Source organism: Bos mutus, chromosome 25 (assembly GCF_027580195.1).
Source record: "Bos mutus isolate GX-2022 chromosome 25, NWIPB_WYAK_1.1, whole genome shotgun sequence".
Taxonomy (NCBI): domain Eukaryota; kingdom Metazoa; phylum Chordata; class Mammalia; order Artiodactyla; family Bovidae; genus Bos; species Bos mutus.
Window position 1 is genome coordinate 38,804,718 of NC_091641.1, and position 21,903 is coordinate 38,826,620.

At 49.1% G+C, this 21,903-nt stretch overlaps 1 protein-coding gene across 2 annotated transcripts in view; it reads left to right on the forward strand.

The window, feature by feature from the left end:
- ADCY9 (adenylate cyclase 9) overlaps window positions 1-5,613 on the forward strand; it is a 105,387-nt gene extending 99,774 nt beyond the window's left edge. For both annotated transcript variants that reach the window (XM_070362516.1, XM_070362517.1), the window contains exon 11: window positions 1,222-5,613. In XM_070362516.1, the coding sequence (XP_070218617.1) occupies window positions 1,222-2,413 (1,192 nt within the window). In that variant the 3' untranslated portion in view covers window positions 2,414-5,613. The remainder of the gene's footprint in view (window positions 1-1,221) is intronic.
- The last annotated feature ends 16,290 nt before the right edge of the window (window positions 5,614-21,903 follow it).

Below are 21,903 nucleotides of genomic sequence, written 5' to 3' on the forward strand. Positions count from 1 at the left end.
TATGCTGAGTATGTAGTATTTTTAAGTGGGAAAAAAAATTCTATTTAAAGAATAAACTTTAGAAGAGGCAGTAGCCCATGCTCATCTTCAGTCCTCGGGCGCCAGCTGTGGCCCTACAGCACCTCCACAACACTGCGTGGAGCCGCAGAACAGTCCTAGCGGACTCGGTCGTCAGAAGGAAGAGAAATGGGTTCCACCCTTAGAAGGGCAGTTTGGACATTTCCACTGGAATTCTAAGTGCGGTATTCTACATGACTCAGCAGGTCCATGCTCAGGAGTATATCCCACGGGATATATGCAAAGATGCACTTGGGAATACCTGCTGCAACCTTGTTCCTAGAAGCCCAAAGATGGGCGAAGTCAAGCACCCTCAGCCAGCGTCTGGTTGTGACAGCACAGCCAAGGGTTAGAATAGTGCAAAAGGGCACCGCATAGGAAAGACACTTATTTTCCATTGCTTATGGTATGTTTGAGTTTCTTACAGAATGTTACTCTTAAAAGTATACATTTTATATATATTTTTAAAAAATGTTAAAGTTGTCTTAAATGACTTTGGCAAGACAGAACTAACCCAGCAGGGTGGGAAGGAGGGGGCAGGCAGATTGTATCAAAGTATCAGAGGATATGAAATATCTTGGGTATGGCGGTGTGGTGTGGTTCCCAGGGAGATGGCCTTGCTCTTAGGAGACAGGTCCTGAGCAGTTCAGGACTGAAGTGGCCTGGTGTCTGCAGCTTACTTTCAGAATGTTCAGCAAAGTGTGCCTGTGTGAGTGTGCACGCACGTGTGTACCACTGTGCACACGTGTGGAGTGTGTATTGACAAAGGGGGGAAGCAAGTAGCACAATGCTGACAACAGTTTGATGCAGAAGGGTGTGCAAATGTGTGTTTTGCTAGTCTCTTAACCTTTTTGTAAGGTGGAGACTTTTCAAAATAGAAAGTTGGGAAAACAGACAAGATTTTAAAAATCAAGGAGCCAAAGACTTCTGAAAAACAGAGCACTTAATATAGAAATCTTACAAGAGTGACTCTACCTTGCCACATCTTTCTAAACAGAAACGGGTCACTTGGCAGCTGCAGGTGATGGAAGGTTCGAGCTGCACAGAACTCTGTGCAGGATGCTGGTTAGGCAGGGCTGGCTCGGACCTGGAAGTGCTGGGCAGTAACTTTACTTAAAGATACGTTTCAGGAGGCACACCCTTTGTCCTCTCTTTCCCCTCCAGCTCCACCAGGAAGCTGTGCAACGCCTCGCTGCCTCACGACGGGAGGAGCCCAGCCAGCCTGATCGGCCAGGAGGTGATTCTCGTCTTCTTCCTCCTGCTCCTGTTGGTCTGGTTCCTGAACCGAGAGTTCGAAGTCAGCTACCGCCTGCACTACCACGGGGACGTGGAGGCGGACCTGCACCGCACCAAGATCCAGAGCATGAGGGACCAGGCCGACTGGCTGCTGCGGAACATCATCCCCTACCACGTGGCCGAGCAGCTCAAGGTGTCCCAGACCTACTCCAAGAACCACGACAGCGGAGGCGTCATCTTCGCCAGCATCGTCAACTTCAGCGAGTTCTACGAGGAGAACTACGAGGGCGGCAAGGAGTGCTACAGGGTCCTCAACGAGCTGATCGGGGACTTTGACGAGCTCCTGAGCAAGCCGGACTACAGCAGCATCGAGAAGATCAAGACCATCGGGGCCACGTACATGGCCGCGTCCGGGCTGAACGCCACGCAGTGCCGCGACGGCAGCCACCCGCAGGAGCACCTGCAGATCCTCTTCGAGTTCGCCAAGGAGATGATGCGTGTGGTGGACGACTTCAACAACAACATGCTGTGGTTCAACTTCAAGCTCAGGGTGGGCTTCAACCACGGGCCCCTGACGGCGGGCGTCATCGGCACCACCAAGCTGCTGTACGACATCTGGGGGGACACGGTCAACATCGCCAGCAGGATGGACACCACGGGGGTGGAGTGCCGCATCCAGGTCAGCGAGGAGAGCTACCGCGTCCTGAGCAAGATGGGCTACGAGTTCGACTACCGAGGGACGGTGAACGTCAAGGGCAAAGGCCAAATGAAGACCTACCTGTACCCCAAGTGCACAGACAGTGGGTTGGTGCCACAGCACCAGCTGTCCATCTCACCCGACATCCGGGTCCAGGTGGATGGCAGCATCGGACGCTCCCCCACAGACGAGATAGCCAGCCTGGTGCCTTCCGTTCAGAACCCGGACCAGGTGTCCCCGGGTTCCGAGAACAACGCCCAGACCAGGGACGCTCACCCGTCTGCTAAGAGACCCTGGAAGGAGCCAGTCAGAGCCGAGGAAAGGTGTCGGTTCGGCAAAGCCATAGAGAAAAGCGACTGTGAAGAAGTGGGGATGGAGGAAGCCAACGAACTCACGAAGCTCAACGTCTCAGAGAGGGCGTGACGCGGCCCAGCCCGCCCGCGGTGCTCTGTCCGTCCAGGCGCCACCGTCCCCGTCCCCGGATGGTGTGTCGTGTGGTCACTGCAGCCCTAACCTCTGTGTGGATCACAGTCATTCAGGGTTCACTTTCATCCACCTCCTTCCCCTTCCCCCACTCGGTGTGACCGTCAGAAGCTTGGAGAACAAGTGCCTTCAGGGGCTGGCGCGCCTGGAGTCCAGGGAGGCGCAGCCAGCGTGTGGCGCTGGATGCTGGTGGACGTTAAAGCAGAAGCTGTGGTTAAAATAAGATTTTTATTGCTTTTTCTCACGAGACACTTTTTTTTTTTTTTTGCTAATATAATGTTTTTGAGGTTTTTTTTTTTTTCATGTATACATACTAGTGTTTTTTTCCAGTGACCTGACCTTTCTATGTAAACACATACACGCACACACACTTGTATTCATGAATATGAGATCAAGTGCCAGTAACTCACTGGGCTGGGTGCTGGGGGTGCAGGCTGAGGACCGCAAGGAGCCGGCAACCCCCTACCCGCACCCTCCAGGGCGATCGGGCCCTTGGGGGCTGTGGTTGCACCCACTGGCCCCCCACACCCAGCAGCTTTAGGGCTTCCTCCTCATGCAGGCCAAGATTCCAAACGCCAACCGGTCTCACAGCTTGTGAACCCAGGCCTCAGGTATCTAAAAGCCCTTTTCCATTCTGCCCCTGCCCTGAGGGGTCTTCCAGCTGGAGTGGAGGGGCTCGTCTTTGAAGGTGACTCGTCCCAGAGGGAAACGCAAAATAAACATCCGAGGGTTGCATTTATTTATTTATTTATTTATCAGGAACTGTGTGTGTCTCGGGGAGGGTTGCTGGGCTGTTCTCTCTAGCAAAAGGAACTAGGCTTGGAGTGAGGGGTAGGTCACAGCGGAAGGATGAAGATGGGGCCATCAGAGCTCCAGCCACACTGGGCCGTGCTGGAGCATCAGAGCTCCAGCCACACATGCCCAGTGGGCATTGCCCGTGCTCTGGGTCAGGGCACCCTCGGCCACCACTTTGAATGCAAAAGCTCTGCTCCTCCCCCTTGCCCATGGCAGGAACTGGGTCAGAACGGCTCGGTGTGAAGCAGGTCTGGGCTGAGTACCAGGGCTGGCAGGCAATGCTTGGCCTCCACTTCCGGGAAGTTTCTCCAGCTTTTCCGTTCTCAGCCTGTGCAGCACTTGTCTGTGGCGGATCGGGCCTGGTGAGTGGATCCCAGTCCTCTTTAGGTGGAGCTCTTACACTGTCAGTAGGGGCAGAATCGTCTGGATGTAAATGAGGCGTCGGAACCTGGGGAAGTACAGAAAACCCAAGGAACTGGCTTCTGTGCCCTTTGTTACTAATCCCGTAATCCCCCTTGTAACTGTTTTGCCACACTGAGTCTGAAGTTTATGTAGACTTGAACTCAGGCCAGAGTTGTCCTGTCACAGTCCCATGACACCTCCCTCTTAAGGTGGCTGCAGCGCATGCAGTAGCGGAGGGCTAGGTCCTTCCTTCTCTGTGTGAGGCCCTCACCGACGTGCCCTGTGCGTTTTCTCATCCCCAGCAAATCTCTGTGTAGCTTTTGCATCTGCACCAAGTCCCTTTATCACTCCTCTTTGCCAAACTTGCACAGAATCTGCCCTCCCTGGCACCATCAAGTATTGACTTGGATCAGCCAGCTCCCCAGTGACGTGCCTGGGATGGCCCCCAGCAGCGCAGTCATAAGCCAGGATCTCCACGTCCAGGGGGATTTGCCTTCAGGTTTTACTGTCAGACTGTTGGTCTTCCAATGCCGGAGAAAGGATGACTGTGACAATACCTCTTGCTTCTAAAGAATGTATTCTTATAAAATATCGCAGAATTTTTATTTTTTCTTAAAAACACTACCTGATGCTCTGCCTGTCCATCGGGGTTGTGGGCACGTCAGGGGTTCCTTCCATCAGTATTAAGGTGTGTGTCATGTAAGGCCCTCACCCCCTGCCCCCCCACCCCTGGGCTCCAGGCTCTGCAGCTACCGTGGTGGCCAGGGGCTGCTGGGCCGTTGCTGAATTCTCTGCTGTTCTGCTCTACAAAGCTCATTTCTGTACATACTTCCTCCCTTGCAAACTCTTTTTTTTCCTTCCCCTCCTGCAAAGGTTGTTTGTGATTCCTAGGAAGCCAAGGGGCTGCAGATACAGGGATAGCGTGGTGACCCCCACTGGTCCAGTTCAGCATTGTGCAAATGGGATCCTTCAAAGGACAGTTTAAATTGTCTTTAAAAAACACCCCGAGCCTTCCTAAGCAACCAGTGCAGGTGTTCCCTCTGGGTGTTCCACTGGTGACTCGGGTCCCTCCCAGCCGCTGCTCAGAAGCGTACCTCAGCACAGAACCACAGAGTGTCCGCAGGGGCCGCACTGGGCCTCCAACACAGCCTGTTGCTGAAGTCAGACGGGCTTCTGAGCAGCAGGCTCAGGCGCTCCCGATTGGATTCAGTGGAGGCGTCCTTCAGAGTGGCATACCTCCTGTGAACTTAGGGCAGGAAGCAATACTTCAGAATTGAATGTGTGTAAATATAGTTGCTTTGAGTTGCAATTGCTGTTTTCTTCTTGGCCTCAGGTCTGATCAAATTCTCCATGTACAAATCCATATAAACAAGCACACAGAATTGTATCCAATGCAGACAAACATAGAGCATCAGTTATGAAACCCTCACAGAGCCTGGAGGCTCCCCACGGCTCCGTGACCCTGACCGTGCTATGGAGACGCCCGCACATTTGCACTTGACACTGAGAGCCAAAGGGCCACGTGCTTCCCGTTACGTGGGCTGTCGTGATTTGTAGTTTCCAAAGGTCTGTCCGCGTTTGCATTTCTAGGTTTTCGAGGTAAGCACTTTTTGGTGGTGGTTTCGGAAAATCACGTCATGCCTAGAATCTGAAATTAAATTCTTGAGAACCAACTGTTTGAGTTCTCCATCTTTCCTTTGCTCTACCCTTTTTAAATTGTTAGTCCTGATAATTTCAAAATGCACCCCACCCCCCACCGCCCCAAAACAATGAACATTAAACTACTCTAAAATCTCAACATTTGCTGCCTGGTACTTCCTCACTGACAAGACTGGGGCCACTTCCGAGATTAAAGCAGCCTCCTTGCCAGCCGTCTGTGGCTGAAGTAGGGCTTGCGGGTCTTTTACACTGTGACTTTGAAAACAAGGCAACTAAAAACCCTACTGTGTGTGTGTGTGTGTTAAATGACTGTATTTGCTATAGTAAACTTTTTTTGAGAAGTATCTATCTCTACATGGGACTTAGAAGCAGGTTACAGCACAAATTTTGCTTGTGACCATATCCTGATTTTATTAGGCCTCCTAAAGAGTTTCTCCCACAATATCTCAAGCAATTGACTGAGAAAATAAAGTCAGTTTTTTAAAAGGACATGCCCACATAGCCTCTCCCTTGCAGAGTTCTGGGAGGCCTGTGTCACGGGGAAGGTCACAAACCCAGTTCAGAATCTGTTTAATTCAGAGTGTCTTTGCCAGAAAATACACATGCCATTTCACACGTCACAGGGGCTCACAGTACCTCCATGCCTGGAGCCAAATGCTGGCTCTGCTGGGGGTTAGCACCTTCCCTGTGGTTTTTCCTGGCAGTATTTAGGTGCAACTGCAAAGCAAGGACCCTCTTGTCGACTCAGGGAAGGGGGGTGCAGACATGGCCCAGGCCTTGCTCCTCGGTTCAGAGGCACCCAGCGTCTAGGTGATCCTGGAACCTGTGAGGACAGCGCTCATTGACAAGGGTGCTCTTTCTCTGAGTCTGTACTGCAGGCATCTTCAGGAACTTTCCAGGAGGTGAGGGAACAGCAGTCTTTGTTGCGTTTCTCTCTTAGAAAGGACACCCCAAGGACCTTCCGAGGTTTCTCTAACAGTCTCGAAAGGCAACCTCTAATTCTCACAGCAAGCTCCAGGTCTTACCATTTGTGGTTTCGCTTTCACTTTCCTTTTCATCTATTCTATCCCTTAAAAAAAAAAAAATAGCTTGCATTTTAGAGACAGTTCTGAAATAAGTGCGAAGAATTGACCTTACCGAAGTTGAGGGCTGACCTTTTCTCTGGTCTCTTGGGAAGTGATCTGTGAGCTCTCGGGATGTCCTGCCTGATACGTGTCTCTGGGTAACTGGGGGCCTTGGGTCACACCGGCTCGTCTGGTGGTGTGGTTTACTGTGGTGGTCATGTGGACCTTATGCTGGGGCTGGAGACAAGTTCTCTCTTTCAGCTGAAATCTCTCCACATGGCGGCTTTTCTCTGTCATGGTGGCCACTGGGTTGGATCCCAAGTGCCAGGGAGAGGAAGCGGACTGGGGCAGCAGATAGTGAGAGGAAGTGATTAAGAAAAAGTACACACTTGCACACCACATAGGCGTAAACTCAGAATCTCCCCAAGTGTCTATTTTTATACTCTTCCTTTGTAAAAATTGTTTTTTAAATAACATAACTCCAAAGAGTTATTAACTTTACATCAGCGTAACCCAAGCATGGGGAATTCTCACGTCCTTGCTGGGCCTGAAAGTCGGAAGGAAGAAGGAATTATGCAGTCAGACATTGAGCAATCTGAGCATTTCCTGAAATCTCAGTCATCAACAGCAGCAATTCCTAACCTTTTGGGGGGGCTTACAGAGCCTTTGATAATTTGATGAAAGCTGTGACTCCTTTCTCCAGAAAAAAAAAAAATGCACATAAAAATAAACTCGCTTCATGTTCCTCGATCTAAACCAAAATACCCGTGATCTACAATAACAGGCTGGATGGTGATTTTTAATTACAAGCATCTGCGGGTGAAGTTTCCACGCATTTCTGGACTCTCCATTGGAAATGTGAATAAACAGATGAATGCTGCTTGTTGATACATGCATTTCCAGTCCAACTATATTTTAGACTTTAATGTCTGAGTTAGACCTGAGTACATCTGAAGAGCCACTCAAAGAACTTTTCAGTATAAAGACGAAGCTCGTCAGTCTTTCCAGCAGATAAGTAACATTCAGACAGTATGCACTGAGTACCTGCGACATGCCAAAGCTCACTCAGGTGGTGGTTGCCACTTGAGGCCATTTGAGGAGCCCCTGGGATCAGTCACTGCTTTTCCTGATGGCTCTCCCATTAGGAACCCCACAGGAAACGGAAAAGAATTCTGAGACACCCCTGTCCTTGTTGACACTTTTAAATGGTGTTGTCTGTTACTGATGATTTTTGTTTCACGGTCTCACAGTCTTCAGTCTCTCCATGAAGAAAGGGCAACAGATGAGGTACCACTCAGAGAAAACAGCTGCCCCAATACTGTGTTGGCCCCTCCGTGAGGGAGGAGGCGCTCCACATTGGTCATATATTTTATTTTTAAAACAGGCCTCTCTGGATGTCGCCTGGGGTCTCGGAGCTGGGCAGGACGAGGCACTGGCCTGGATGGACTAGGCTGGGGGCAGCCCTTCAGGAGTCACACCCTCAGTGAAGCATGCCCCCGCCGCCTCCCGGGGAATTGCTGGGGGTCAGAGGACCACAGCCTCTGCCCATCCCACCTCCTTCTGAGGGGCCTCCAGCAGGCTGCAGCGTTCTCAGAGCTGCTCCTCCTCCGTCTTCCTCTGACCTCCTCCATCTTCTCAGCAAGCAAAATTCTTGCCCTGTAGGTTGACAGGGCAAGAGGAGTGATCGCAGAAAGCAGGAACCGTTTGGACTTGTCCATGTGATTCCGGGAAGGAAGCCGAAGGGGAGTGACGTGGCTGAGCACGCTCCGCTGGGAGTCCCCTGGGCACAGACACCCCGGCGCCCAAGGCTTCCATCTCCAGCCTTCCCTGCTTCACAGCCTCCAGTCCCCAGCTCCGGTCTCGGTCTCGTGGAGGCTACTCCTCTCCAGGGACACTTGTGCCTCCCTCCCTTCTACCCGCAGCCCCTACCCCCTGCCCACCATCACCTTTGACCTCCCAAGTAGGTTTCAGTGCTATGCCGCCTCACTCCCAAACTTCAGGAGCACAGACAAACCGATGGCAACACTTCGAGCAGATGCTTTATTGATTTAAAGAAAGTAACTCTTCAGCCACAAAATTAAGTTCTCACATATGCAACTGTGCCTCTACACATAAAGCAGCCTCTCACTCTATGACAGTTTTCTGCCAAGGAACTCAAAGCACCTGGAACCCCTTCTGTCCTCACCATACCTCACTGAAGGTGGGGGAGTTTTCTTCTGTCCAACAGGTTTGAAAGCTCAGGTTCACAGTCTCTGAGCGGCTGGCCATCCTCAGCCAGTCCTTGCCAGTGACTCCCAGCTTCACAGCCAGAGACAGATCACCCTGTCAACCCAGGCCATCTCATGGCTTAACAGCCCCTTCCTTCACAAGAAAAGAACAAAGAATCCAGGTGGTGGGGTGAAACACTGTGCATTTAAATGGTAAGATTAGTCAGTAGGTCAGCAAGTGACTAGCAAGGTAAATCCGTTTCCCCCTCTCTCCCCCTCCCCTTCTTTTTGTAAGACTGGCTATTGAATTATGTGTAGAATGTTTCAGGTATTACTGTCTAGTGTCTGCTTAGAATGGAGAAGTTTTCAACTTACTCAAGTGTCTGTATGGACTTGTGTCCATCTGCTAACCAAGACCATCAGGGAATGGAGGCAGAGTTTGCAACACGTGGGTGCCTTCAGAAAGGTCCGTGTGAAACACAGATTATATTGGTGTCATGCGTGTCCTGCTAACGTAACAGAACTAGATCACGTCCCTTTAACACAAAATCTGGGTTTTTTCCTCCCAAACTGTTGATTACACAATAAATTTATTATTATATGTAATGTTATGTTGTTTTTGAAATGCCTTTATATATCTGTATGTACATCTCCAGCAGTATTTCAGGGAAATATTAGAGGGAAAAGAAAAAAACATTATTTAGCCATTTAACTTGAAATATTATAAAATAATTCACAATTTCCATGCCAAAACCAACTTTGTTGACTCTTTACAGAGGAAACAGATAGTTTGCCTTTTGGAAGCAAATCTCGGCAAAATGGTGAGTTGGTGGAACTTGTCTTTGGTAATTTTGATTTGCCAGAATGATATCTCTTCTTCCTCAAGAGTAAAGACTTCTGGTGGCATCGCAGATACACTTCGAGTGTTCACTTAGCACAGAAGAGCATGGCTGAATGTTGTCGTTGGTCTCCTGTTTGTATTATTAATTGCATGCGAGTTGCGCTTTCCCAAAATTTCAGTCCAGGACTTCCAGAGACTCCTAAAGACCCTAATCTACCATAATACCTAGAGAGCTTTAGGATTCCATTGGTTGTTTATTTTTTAATACTGAAGAATGTGACTTACGCGAGCTTTCGGAAATTGATTCAACTAAAACCTAAATCTAAGAAGATAAGGTAAAATTACTTGGAAGAAAAAAGAGATTTGAAGCACTTATCCAGATACTTTAGGATAAAAGCATCCTTTTGCAAAAAATATTTCAAATGAGACAAAATGAATTTATTGCATGAATCACATGGACAGTGATCTACATCCTTCAAGTGACTTTTCTTATGTAGCCAATACGGTGTGCCACTTCAGTCCCTTCAGCAGCTCATTTCCAAATTTCCTTATCTCTTGCCGCTGTCCTTTATGTTGGCAGAATTACAATAGACTCAGACCCGTGTGCTTTGAGAGAAAATCTGGCGTGTTCTTGTGAAGTCGCCATTCAGTAGTTACCGAGACTCCGAAAAAGTTTGTCTGTGTTCCTCCTGACCGGTGGTTTCTGTCACCATCGCAAACATAAGACCTCCTGCATCTGTTCCCATAGCAACAGCCTCATGGGTGACCTCTGGCAGGAGCTCTGTAGCGCCAGCGTGAGCATCCCACGTGCCTGAGACAGTCTGGCCACCAGGAGGAGACTGGCTTTCCTCTCTCATCCTTCTGCAGTACAAGAAGGAAGCCCCATGCTCTGGCCCAGCTTGAGATGCTGCAAACCCCTCAGCACAAGCTGCTGCCAGGTCTGGGGCAGGCCTGTGGCACCCAGCACCCTTCAGAAGACCATCTGCCAGTCCTTTCCAGTTTTAGCCTCAAGAAGCTGCCCGAGCAGCAAGCTGGGGCCTGATCCAGGCTCACAAAGAGATTCTTCATCCCTCCAGTCCTGGGCTGGCCCAGGCAGCAGCAAGCCAGACTCTCAGGCCCTCGTGGAAGCCAAATAGACTCCCACCAATGCCACACACGGTCCTGGAGTCCCCAGAGCTGTTCTTGGATCTGGAGGTGGTCAGGGACAGAGAAGAGGACCAGCTGGGAACACCTAGAGAAGTGGATGTTGGCAACATGGGGACTCCAGCGTTCTGTGATCTAACACAGCAGGGGCCCAGCCCCTCGGGTGCCACCGCTGCCCCACATCATAAGCCATCGGGTGGGTTGTGCCAGGAGAGGCCTCTGGGCACACCTGCTTCATGCCACTGCATTCAACCGAAGCACCAATAACACACAAACAAGCACCAGTGAAAAACCCAAAGCCTTAACATCCTCTAGGAAACCCTGTGTCGATTTCATGATTCGTAACAGACATTGTTTTAGCATGGAGCTTGTCCCCGGGGTGATCCAGTTACTAAATCAACATCCACCGTCTCGATCCATGCACTCATGCTCCTACCAAAACCAGTTCTGCAGCGCAACAGGGCAGTGTCACCGCATCCTGACAGCTTTGTCCTGACGGGTCGCCGGGGCGTGTTTTCCTTGTTTACATCATTGTATCACCATGAAGGGGCAACAGCGGTTTTGTTCCAGCAGTGTTTTGGCCTTGGGTGGTTGCACGCTCCATCCTAGATTGGGCATTCTTGCACACTGCACGTGTTTGTGGAGAGCAGCGCTCATGGAAGGCAGTAAACCGTCCTTCCATTCCAGAGCATGGATAGTTTACTTTTTTAATCGTCACGTTTTATCGAACCTGCTCGTGGTTCTTCCTCTCTTCCCCCCCGACCTTCTTCTCATCTGCACTTTCCCGTCGTCTCTTTTCCACAAGATGAAAGCACTGCTGAGAGGGGAACTCCATCTCCTTCCAGATAAAGGGAAGGAGCCTAATTGTAAATTTTAAAAATAATGTAAGAAACTGCTTATGTTCTGTCAACAACCAAAAAACAGGAAGAATTGTATCTGTGAACTATCAAGCTGTATCTGTAAATAGATTAAAAAGCACATTATCTTTAATTCATCACTACAGACCTTGTAATCTATTGTATATTCAAATGTTTTACTGTATCAGAAAAAACATGCGATACATTCAGAAAAGCTGGGAGAATAATTCAAAATACAGTATAATTAACTCAAATTTTGTTGTTTGTTTATTCTTGGCATGGCACAATTTCCAAGTGGAAAATGTGCTTACCTTAAATTATCAACCAGAAAATGAATTTATCTGTGAGACTTCTGAGATTTATTTTATTGTTTTTTATTGGAGTATAATTGCTTTGCAGTGTTGTGTTAGTTTCTGCAGTACAACAAAGTGAATCAGGTGCTAAGTTGCTTTAGTCGTGTCCGACTCTTTGTGACCCCCCGACTGTAGCCCACCAGGCTCTTCTGTCCGTGGGATTTCCCAGGCAAGAATACTGGAGTGGGGTGCCATTTCCTTCTCCAGAGAATCTTCCTGATCCAGGGTTTGAACCCACGTGTCTTCTATCTCCTGCATTGGCGAGTGGGTTCTTTACCACTAGCGCCACCCAGGAAGCCCCATATATACATATATCCCCTGCTTCTTGGATCTCCCCCACCCTCCTGAGATCTCTTTTTAATGCAATGCCATTCACAGAGCTCACAGTGTGTGTGGCTTTACCATGCAGCCCAAGGGGTCAAAATCTGGTTGTTCCAATTTATTCCGGACTCAGGAATTTCAGGGAGAAGGGGCTGCGGCCTGGGTCCAGCCTGCTTTCCACCAGGCCACCGTCAGCTCCCTTTTGCTTGAGAACAAGTATCCAGAACGCAGAGTGGCTACAAGTATCCAGGGCCTCAAGGGCCATTGTCAGTATCAGAAGGTTCAGGAGCCCCTTCCCTCCAGCAGGACATGTACAGACAGACAAGTAGAGAAAGAGGACAAAGAAGTGCCCCCTACCTCGCCCGGGGGTCTCTCCTGCTGAGAAAGGGCCGGGGAGGCCTCCGTGGTAAGAAACAAGGATGCGAGGAGTTGGGGAGGTGGGGAATGAGCTTTCGGCTGTGATTTTGCTGAAGTTTGTTCAACATTGAGCTGAGCTCATGGACAGGAGGGAGACAAAAATTATTTTCTTTGGACGGTTTTGAGCCAAAATAGAAGAACGGGGCTCATTTTTTCCAGCGATTTTTTTTTTTTTTTTATCAGTAGTACAGATCCAAAGTAAGCATTTATTCACTGGCCCAGTTTCCCAATCTTTTTGCTTAGATGCACAACAGCCAATTCCCTGGGTTGTAAGAGTATTCTGAAAACAGCCCACCAGCCGAGGACTCATAAAACGTGCTTTCCCCGTGTGATGGGGTCAGGGTTGCTACACCAACCATGGAGTATGTCGCTCTTCACTCTGAGCTTGACTTTGTTTTAGCCGGCGTTGGGTGAACAGATGTGTGAACCTGGTTAGCAAACATAATACCCAGAGAAGCCGCGCACCTCCTGGGAGAAGACCGAATGAACTCTTCTTTCATTTTTAAATTCAAACCAACCATCTATTAGGAGAAAAGCCTTACCCTCCTAGCCAGCAAGTGATGTGCACGGGTGGAGAGGAGAAGGGTGTTTAGATGTTTTGTATCAACAAATGCCCTGCTGGCAGAAGGGTTTTGTCTACGAAGGAAACACTGTTCACCTCTCGCCTCCAGTTATCAGGCTCTTGTGGAAGTCAGAAAGCATTCCTTTAAGTAGCATGCCTTTGGTGGCCCGGTGGCTCTCCTGACATTAGGATTGTCACCTGGTGGCCCCCAGACCTTCCCTGCGCGCTCGGAGATGGGACCTTCCTTGTCCATCACCAATCAGAGAGATGCAGCCAGCAATACCTAGGCCACACGTTCTTCTGGAAAACAGGAAAGGACCTTGTATAACGATCTCTCATAGCCAAAGGGATCTGGCAATAAATGTTAAGACTGAAGGATCCCAGTCTCCATTTTTAAAAGGGCATTAGTTTGGGTTTTGGTTTATCAATTAATTTTTCTGGAGGGCTTTTTCTTTTTTCTCAGTCAGATTATTCACTCTGGTCTGTTGTGAAGCAGTCAGTTTAATTTCATGGCTTTCATAAGTTTACAGGAACATAAAATTTTGATGCCAATGAAATTGATTAGAATTCTCCATTATCCAGTGTAGTTAGTGCCCATCTGTCCTGCATTATGCTTCCAGTGGCGGCTGACAATGGCACTCGCCATCCATCGGCCTCATGCCCATGTATCATGCACGCAGGGACAGGCACAAGCACGGGGACCCCAGGCTGGTCCTAAAATAAGGCCCGTCTGCAACTTGAGTTCAAGCGCCCACCAAGGCGAGTGACCGGGAAAGGCGTGCGCGCGTACACACACACACACTCTCGTGTGCTCTTGACAAGAGATTTAGAAACAATCCAGCCAGCTCAGCAAATGTCACTTTGTTTCTGTCTGCTCTCTCTTTCATTGGCAATAAACCTGACAAAAAACTTCCAGAATGAAAATGAGAAGGCTCGCATTGGAAGGAGATGCTGGCCGGCAGCCACAGACTCAGAGGATGTATTTTGCTCTTGTGTTTCTGCCAATAACTCCTTGGCCCCCACGTGCTCCGCACAGGCCAGGCCCGAGGGGGATCCTGACCGGTCAGCAGCACACAGGCCACGGAAAACCCCCAGCGGAGAAGGGAGCTTCCTCAGCTCCAGAACAAACCGTCCCTTCCCAGTCAGGACCGCTCGGTCCACAGAGCTGGGTGATCCCACCTCCTGGGGGCCTCCACTCACTCAGCTTGAACCCAGGAACATCCACGTACATCTGGCTTCCTTGACCAGCCCCCCAGTTAGGGGATCCTCCAGTTTAGGAAGGAAGGAAGGGAAGTGGGGAGGAAGGAAGTTCAGAGAGAAAGAAGGAAGGAAGAAGAAGGCAAGGAAAGAGGAAAGTCGGGGCGGGGGAGAAAAGAGAAAGAAAGGGAGAGCGCGCGCAAGAGAAGGCAAAGACTTTCACTGCTTTTAAAGTAGATTTGATTTTTAAATCCGTTTCTGGATCCCATTTTCAGAACACGTCTCCTACAGTCAGTGTCCTGCCTCTGGTGGCACAGAAGAGCTGGAGTTCATACCTTGTTGTGTGTGTTGGGGGGTGGTCCTGGAGGGCGGGGGTGGTCCTCTCATGGAGTTTTGAGCTGAACCCCGGAAGGCACTGGTGTTGGTTCCTTCCCTGTGCAGCTGGTGAGGGGCCCCACTTCGGATGTGGGGTGGTGGAGGGAGCACCCTGGCTTAGAGGAACAAGACTGACTCGGGCCTAACAGAGGTTGGAGGAAAGACTCAAGGCTCCAGAAGGCCCACTGAAGAGCGGTGGGTGAGGCGGGAGGGTCTAGCCCCTCACTAAGCTCTCCTGGACCCGGGAGCTCCGGGGCCGGGGGCCTGCACCAGGCACAAGAGAAGTGAGGGGGACAGGCTGGCAGCCTCTTTAGCCGGAGGCTCAGAAGATCCTGAAGGGGCAGGGCCAGGACCACCATCAAGTTTCCCAGGAAGCAACTGAACGCTCTCCAGCCTCCCATGAGTGTTCCTTCACCCAGAAGACAGCCTGGCAGCTGAGGACCCAAGACCCCAGGGCCTGGCCTGAGTCTGAGACAGCTGAGGTCATGTCAGGAGAGAAGAGCCCCAGGAATTGGCTCTGAGGGGGAGATCCCGCCCCCACCCCCCATAGCCACGTGTAGCCCAGCAGTGGGACCTGGAACGTTCCAGAAACATTAAAGCTTGCCGTGCAGGGAGGGCAGCTCAGGAGCAGGGTTGAAGGCAGGAGGAAGGAGCCGCTGAATGAGGCTCCTTTCATGCGGAGCCCAAGGCTATATATAACCAGGCAGCTGCTCCACAGCTGGTGCAGAGCTGTCCGGGCAGGGGGAGGTGAGGCTGGGCAGTGAGACAGCAGCACCCCTGCACCTCTGAGCTGCGGGGGAGTCCTGGGCAGCAGAGAGACTGCGAGCCTCCCTTCCTGACGCCTGGCGCCAGCAGCCAGTCAAGACGGGACAAAAGAAACACAGGGCCTCTGTGCAACCCTCCATTCCAAAGACCCTCCCTGTGGCCCTGGCCCTGCTGTTTGCATATCAGTGTTGGCGCTTTTTAAAATAAATCTTTTTCTTTTTATTGAGATATAGCATCTGTGACGCACACACAGCTCAGTGAGTTTCATATGTAGGTATACACCCACCTAACTATCATACGGATCAAAGTACAGGGCATTCCGAGCAGCAGAAGGGACGATCTTATGTCGTGTCATCAAACCCCACCCCTAGTCCAAGGGAACCCCTGTTTTGATCTCTGTCATTGTCGATGGCTTCTTCCTTTCAACTTCACGGGTGATTCACCTCACTGGAATCCCACAGGAAGCACTGCTTTGTATCTGGTTTCCTTTGGGCACTGACATGCCTGCGAGATTCCTCCACCTTGTGGATAGCAGAACTCTGTCCTTTTTCATTGCTTTATACTATTCCATTGTTTGATGAGACTGTGATTTATTTCTCCATTCTCCTGCTGAGGGTCACTGGACTGTTTCCCATTTGGAGCTCTGATGAATAACACTTCATTTGGGATTCTTGTCAGTGTTGGCATATGTCAGAGCAGGTTTGGAAATAAATTCTGGTGGGGATCTGACTGGTACACCTTCAGTTCAGTTCAGTCGCTCAGTCATGTCCGACTCTTTGTGACCCCGTGCACTGCAGCACACCAGGCTTCCCTACCCATCAGCAACTCCCAGAGCTTGCTCAAACTCATGACCATGTCAGTGATACCAGTCAGTGATGCCATCCAATCATCTCATCCTCTGTTGCCACCTTCTCCTCTTGCCCTCAGTCTTTCCCAGCACCAGGGTCTTTTCCAGTGAGTCAGCTCTTTGGATCAGGTGGCCAAAGTATTGGAGTTTCAACTTCAGCATCAGTCCTTCCAATGAATATTCAGGATTGATTTCCTTAAGGATTGACTGGTTTGATCTCCTTGCTGTCCAAGGGACTCTCAAGAGCCTTCTCCAAAACCACAGTTTACCCTCAGTGGATGGCAATTTGGCAACAGTGGGCAAAAATCAGAAAATCATACACCTTTCTGAGAATTTATTCTGCGGATCTGCTCAAACATGCAAAACACCTTGTGTGTATGGTTCTTCATTACAGCACTTATTTGTAAAAGCTAGAGTTCTTTTTGTTGTTATGTTCTTTGTATAGTCTGGATACTCGGCCTTATCAGACACAGAATTTGCAATATTCTCTCCTATTTTGCAGGTTGTCTCTTCACTTTCTTGATCATGTCCACTGATACACATTTTTCATTTCAATGAAGTCCAATATGTCTGTTTTTTCTTTTGTTGCTTGTGCTTTTGGTGTCCTGAGATTCTACTGCTGAAACAAGAGTTGTGAAGCTTTGCCCCTGTATTTCTTCTAGGAATTTTATGGAACATAAACCCACTTCTTAAGTGTGAGCTGCGCCTCACAGTTTTGCTGCAAAGAGCACAGTATGGAAAATGGGAAGAAAGGAATAACCATACAGCCGAGAAACCTGAGCAACATACCTCAGCCAGGTGATCAGGTGGTAAGTAGACAGTGATAAGCCATGTTGACAGCATGGGCCTCAATACGATGAGACTGGCATGCTTATGGGCTCAACTGTGACCCCTAAAAATTCATATGTTTAAGTCCTAACTCCCAGTACCTCCGAATGTGAATGTATTTGGAGAGAGGATCTTTTAGGAGATGATTAAGGCTTCCAGGTGGCTCAATAGTAAAGAATCCACCAACCAAGCAGGCAGGATTTGACCTGGGTTTGATCCCTGGGTCGGGAAGATCCCTTAGAGAAGGAAATGGCAACCCACTCCAGGATTCTTGCCCAGGAAGCCCCATGGACAGAGAAGCCTGGCGGGCTACAGTCTATGGGGTTGCAAAGAGTCAGACATGACTTAGTGACTAAATAACCAACAAGGTTATTTAATTTAACTAAATTAATTTAACTAAATGACCAACAAGGGCATTGGGATGGGCCCCCATCCAGCATGACTGGTGTCCTTACAAGAGGAGATTCGGACTGAGAGGAACAAGTGAGGACAGAGGGCGAAGGTGGCTGCGTACAAACCAAGGAGAGAGGCCTCAGGAGGAGCCAGCCCTGGGCACACCTGGAGCTTGGACTGTCAGCCTACAGGACTGTGAGAGAATAAACTACTGTTTAAGTCTCCCGCTCTGCAGTACTTCTTTCAGCAGGCGGAGTGGATGCAACAGGCCCTTTACCTCCAAGGTCTTCGGCTCCAGAACCCATAACCCCATGCTAATCATAAGAAAAACATCAGACAGATCCCAGTTAGGGACATTTCATGAACTATCTGACCAGTCCTCCTCAAAACTGCTAAGGTATCAAAAAATCAAGGTTTAAAAAGAAAGCCTGAGAAACTGTTACAGCCAAGAGGAGCCCGAGGAGACATGACAGTTAAATGTAATGAGGTGTCCAGGATGGAGCCCTGGAAGAGAAAAGGGGGTTCAGGTAAAAATGAAGGAAATCACAATGAAGTGTGAACTTCAGTTAATGGTGACAAAGGTACCACAGTCATGTCAGATGTTAGTAACAGAGGAAACTGGAAGTGAGGTATATGAGCAGCCTGTACTCTCACCAGCTTTTCTGTAAATCTAACACTATAATAAAACTAAAAATTTACTTTTTAAAGTGGACAAAAGATTTGAACAGACATTTCAACAAAAATATTCAAATGGCCAATAAGCACTTGAAAAGATGCTCAACATTATCATTCATTAGGAAAATGTAAGTTAAAACTATAGTTAGGTGGGAATTCCCGAGCAGTCCAGTGGTTAGGATTCTGTGCTTTCATTGCCAAGGACCCAGGTTCAATCCCTGGTCAGGGAATTAAGATCCCACAAGCCCATGGCATGGCCAAAAAGAAATAAAATAAACTTGAAAAAAAAACAACTACAATTAGGTGCCACTTCACACCCACTAGGAAGGGTATCATCAAAAAGAAATCAATGTTGGCAAGCATGTGGAGGACTGAAATTATATTGCTGATGGGAATTTAAAATGGTACAGCTACTTTGGGAAAAAAAAATTGACAGTGTTTAAAGATGTTAAGCATAAATATACCATAATATCCAGTAATTTCCATTTCTAGATACTTACCAAAGAGACATGAAGTGCAGCGCTGGTGGTATAGTGGTGAGCGTAGCTGCCTTCCAAAGAGACATGAAAACATCTGTCCACACAAAGGTTTGAATGTGACTGCCCATAGATGTGTTATTCATAAAAGCCCCAAAATACAAATAACCTAAATGTGTCATCAACTAATAAGCAAAATGGGACCCATCCATACAACAGGCTGCTATTCATCCGTAAAGAAGAACGAAGCACTGACACACTCTACAACACAGATAAACTTTGAAAACACCACACTCGGTGAGAGAAACCAGACACAAAAGACCACACATAGAGCACTGCCATCAACGCAAAATGTCAACAGAGATAGAAGGAAGGTCAGGGTCTGCCCGAGGACTCGGGATGAAAATGAGGATAGACTGCAATTTATCACCAGCAAAATTTAGGGGATAGAAATGTTCTAGAATTGGATTATGATGATGGAGTAGGTGAGTTTCCTACTATTTATTGTTTTGTGATTGTGTATTTTCCAAGGTCTGACTCAGAGATTGGCAAATAAGTGTTAGTTGAAGAAATTCCTAAAATATAATGGGGAGGGAGAAAAAAAGAAATAACAGGTAACATAGAGAAAGACCATTTTACAGAAGCTGACTCAAGTTTCTCAAAAGAAAATATTTTAAGTATTCAGAACTGCAAGATGACACCTTACTTCAAATGCGTTTGGCTGCTGGATTTTCTGGGATGTTCTGCATTAGGGAGGGGCCCCTGTTAACAGCAACCACACTGATGGTTCCCTGGTTCTAAAGCTGTTATACAACACCTAAAGCACTCTGCATGAAAATAACCCTGAACAAAACTAGATCCTTTTGGGGTAGGGACTTAACAGTGTCTCAGGGTCCTCATTGCAACGCTCCTCTCCTTACATTTTAGTGGAAAGGGAAAACTTGACTTTGGTTCGGATAAATTTCCTGTGTTATAAAAATGTGATTTTCTTGCCAATCTGCAGTCCTCTGTGGCACGTGTTGAGCAGGAAAACTTGGAAGAATCGTCCAGATTTGCTAACAGAGAGGAACAATCCACCTGAAAAAAAACAGCCTCCTGTCCCCCCGCACCCCCTCTCCACCCCCTCAGTAAGAGGAGGCAGGAGGAAATGAGCTTAACATGCCGTCCACCTTCTTCAGGGGCCGGGCAAGGGCTGGGTCTTGAGAAGTTCTTGCACGTGATCCTCCCGACAGTCGTGCTAAAGAAGCGAGGAACCGCCCTCTCCCCCTGCCCCCGCCTCTCCGCCAGGATTCCCCGGGGCTCCAAGGATTCCCAGGAGCCGGGCCGGGCCCGCCGGCGGGCGCCACCTAGCGCTGCCAGTGCCCGCAGTCGGCCCTCCCCGCGCGTCCCAGCGGCCCCGATCCGGAACACCTGAGTCCCAGGTCCCTGGATAAACGTAAGCAGGAGGAACAGCGCGAGTCCGCCCTGCGCTCGCGATGCTTCTGCCCCGCGTTCTGCAGGGGTTTCTGATGCGCAGTGAAAGGCGCTGGACCGGGAGCAGGGCTGGGACGAGGTTCTAGCCCAGCCTCAGTCCTCAAGGATCTGTTTCTTCTAGAGAAGCAGAAGGGAGTGGCCCTGAGACCATCCAGGGAGTTCTAGCAGTAAAAGTCCGAGTCCAAGAGCACAGTGTACTCCCAGCCCCTAATTCACCCGTTCGGTTCAGTTCAGTTCAGTCGCTCAGTTGTGTCCTACTCTTTGCGACACCATGAATCGCAGCATGCCAGGCCTCCCTGTCAATCACCAACTCCCGGAGTTTACCCAAACTCATGTCCATCGAGTCGGTGATGCCATCCAGCCATCTCATTCTCTGTAGTCCCCTTCTCCTCCTGCCCCCAATCCCTCCCAGCATCAGGGGCTTTTCCAATGAGTCAGCTGGTGGCCAAAGTATTGGAGTTTCAGCTTCAGCATCAGTCCTTCCAATGAACACCCAGGTCTGATCTCCTTTAGGATGGACTGGTTGGATCTCCTTGCAGTCCAAGGGACTCTCAAGAGTCTTCTCCTCTTGGAGAAGTTCAAAAGCATCAATTCTTTGGCGCTCAGCTTTCTTCACAGTCCAACTCTCACATCCATACAGGACCACTATTATGCACCTGCTGCTGCTGCTGCTGCTAAGTCGCTTCAGTCGTGTCCGACTCTGTGCGACCCCCTAGATGGCAGCACACAAGGTTCCGCCATCCCTGGGATACTCCAGGCAAGAACACTGGAGTGGGTTGCCATTTCCTTCTCCAATGCATGAAAGTGAAAAATGAAAGTGAAGTTGCTCAGTCGCCACCCCATGGACTGCAGCCGACCAGGCTCCTCCGTCCTACAAAATGACGAAACAAGTAAACTGATATGCTCTTTCTACCAATTATTCTGAACTGACCTTCAACGAGTCAAGGGTAAAGGCCCTGTCCTTAGACATTCCTATCCAAGAGGGACTGAATCTGAATTCAACCCCTTTTATGGGCTGTATTGTGTCCCCCCAAATCCATATGTTGAAGCCCTAACCCCTAGTCCCTCAGACTGTGACTGCATTTAGAGATGGGATCTTAAAAGAGATGTTCATTCCAAAGGAGGCCTGTTATGGTCGGCCCCAGTCCAGTCCATCTGGGGTCCTTATAAGAAGAGTAGGAGTCACAGAGGACAGACCGTGTGAGCACAGAGTGATAAAGCCAAGGGGACCTTCACCTTGGACTTCCAACCTCCAAAACAGTGAGAAAATTAATGTCTGTTGTTGAAGGAATACAGTCTGGGGTAATTTGTTATGGCAGTCCAAGCAAACAAACACACCCCTCTCCCCAACCCCAAGGAATTCAAGGGTGGAGTCCAGGAGCCTGGTGTGCACATTTCTTCCTGTCCAAACTGTTGCCCTTTTGTTCGAACTGTTCAGCGTCCCACCTGGCACGTGATAAGCACAGAGCCATTCTTAAGAACACACAACACCTGGGTAGGACAAGGAGTATTCCCCCTCCCACATCTGAGCTGTAGTCCCATTCTCCAGATGAGGAAACTGAAGCTTCTTAAGGCTGCATAAGTTGTCCAAGGTCACACAACCTTTTAAATGTGGAACCAGGATGGAAAACTCAAACCCAGGTCATTTATTTCCAGATACTCATGCTCCTTTTAATTTGTTTAATCCAGTTTCCCTATTAAAATGCATATATTTAAAGTCTACAGTCCAATGAGTTTTGGCAAATGTATGCACAGCCACATAAGCACCGTCACAATCAAT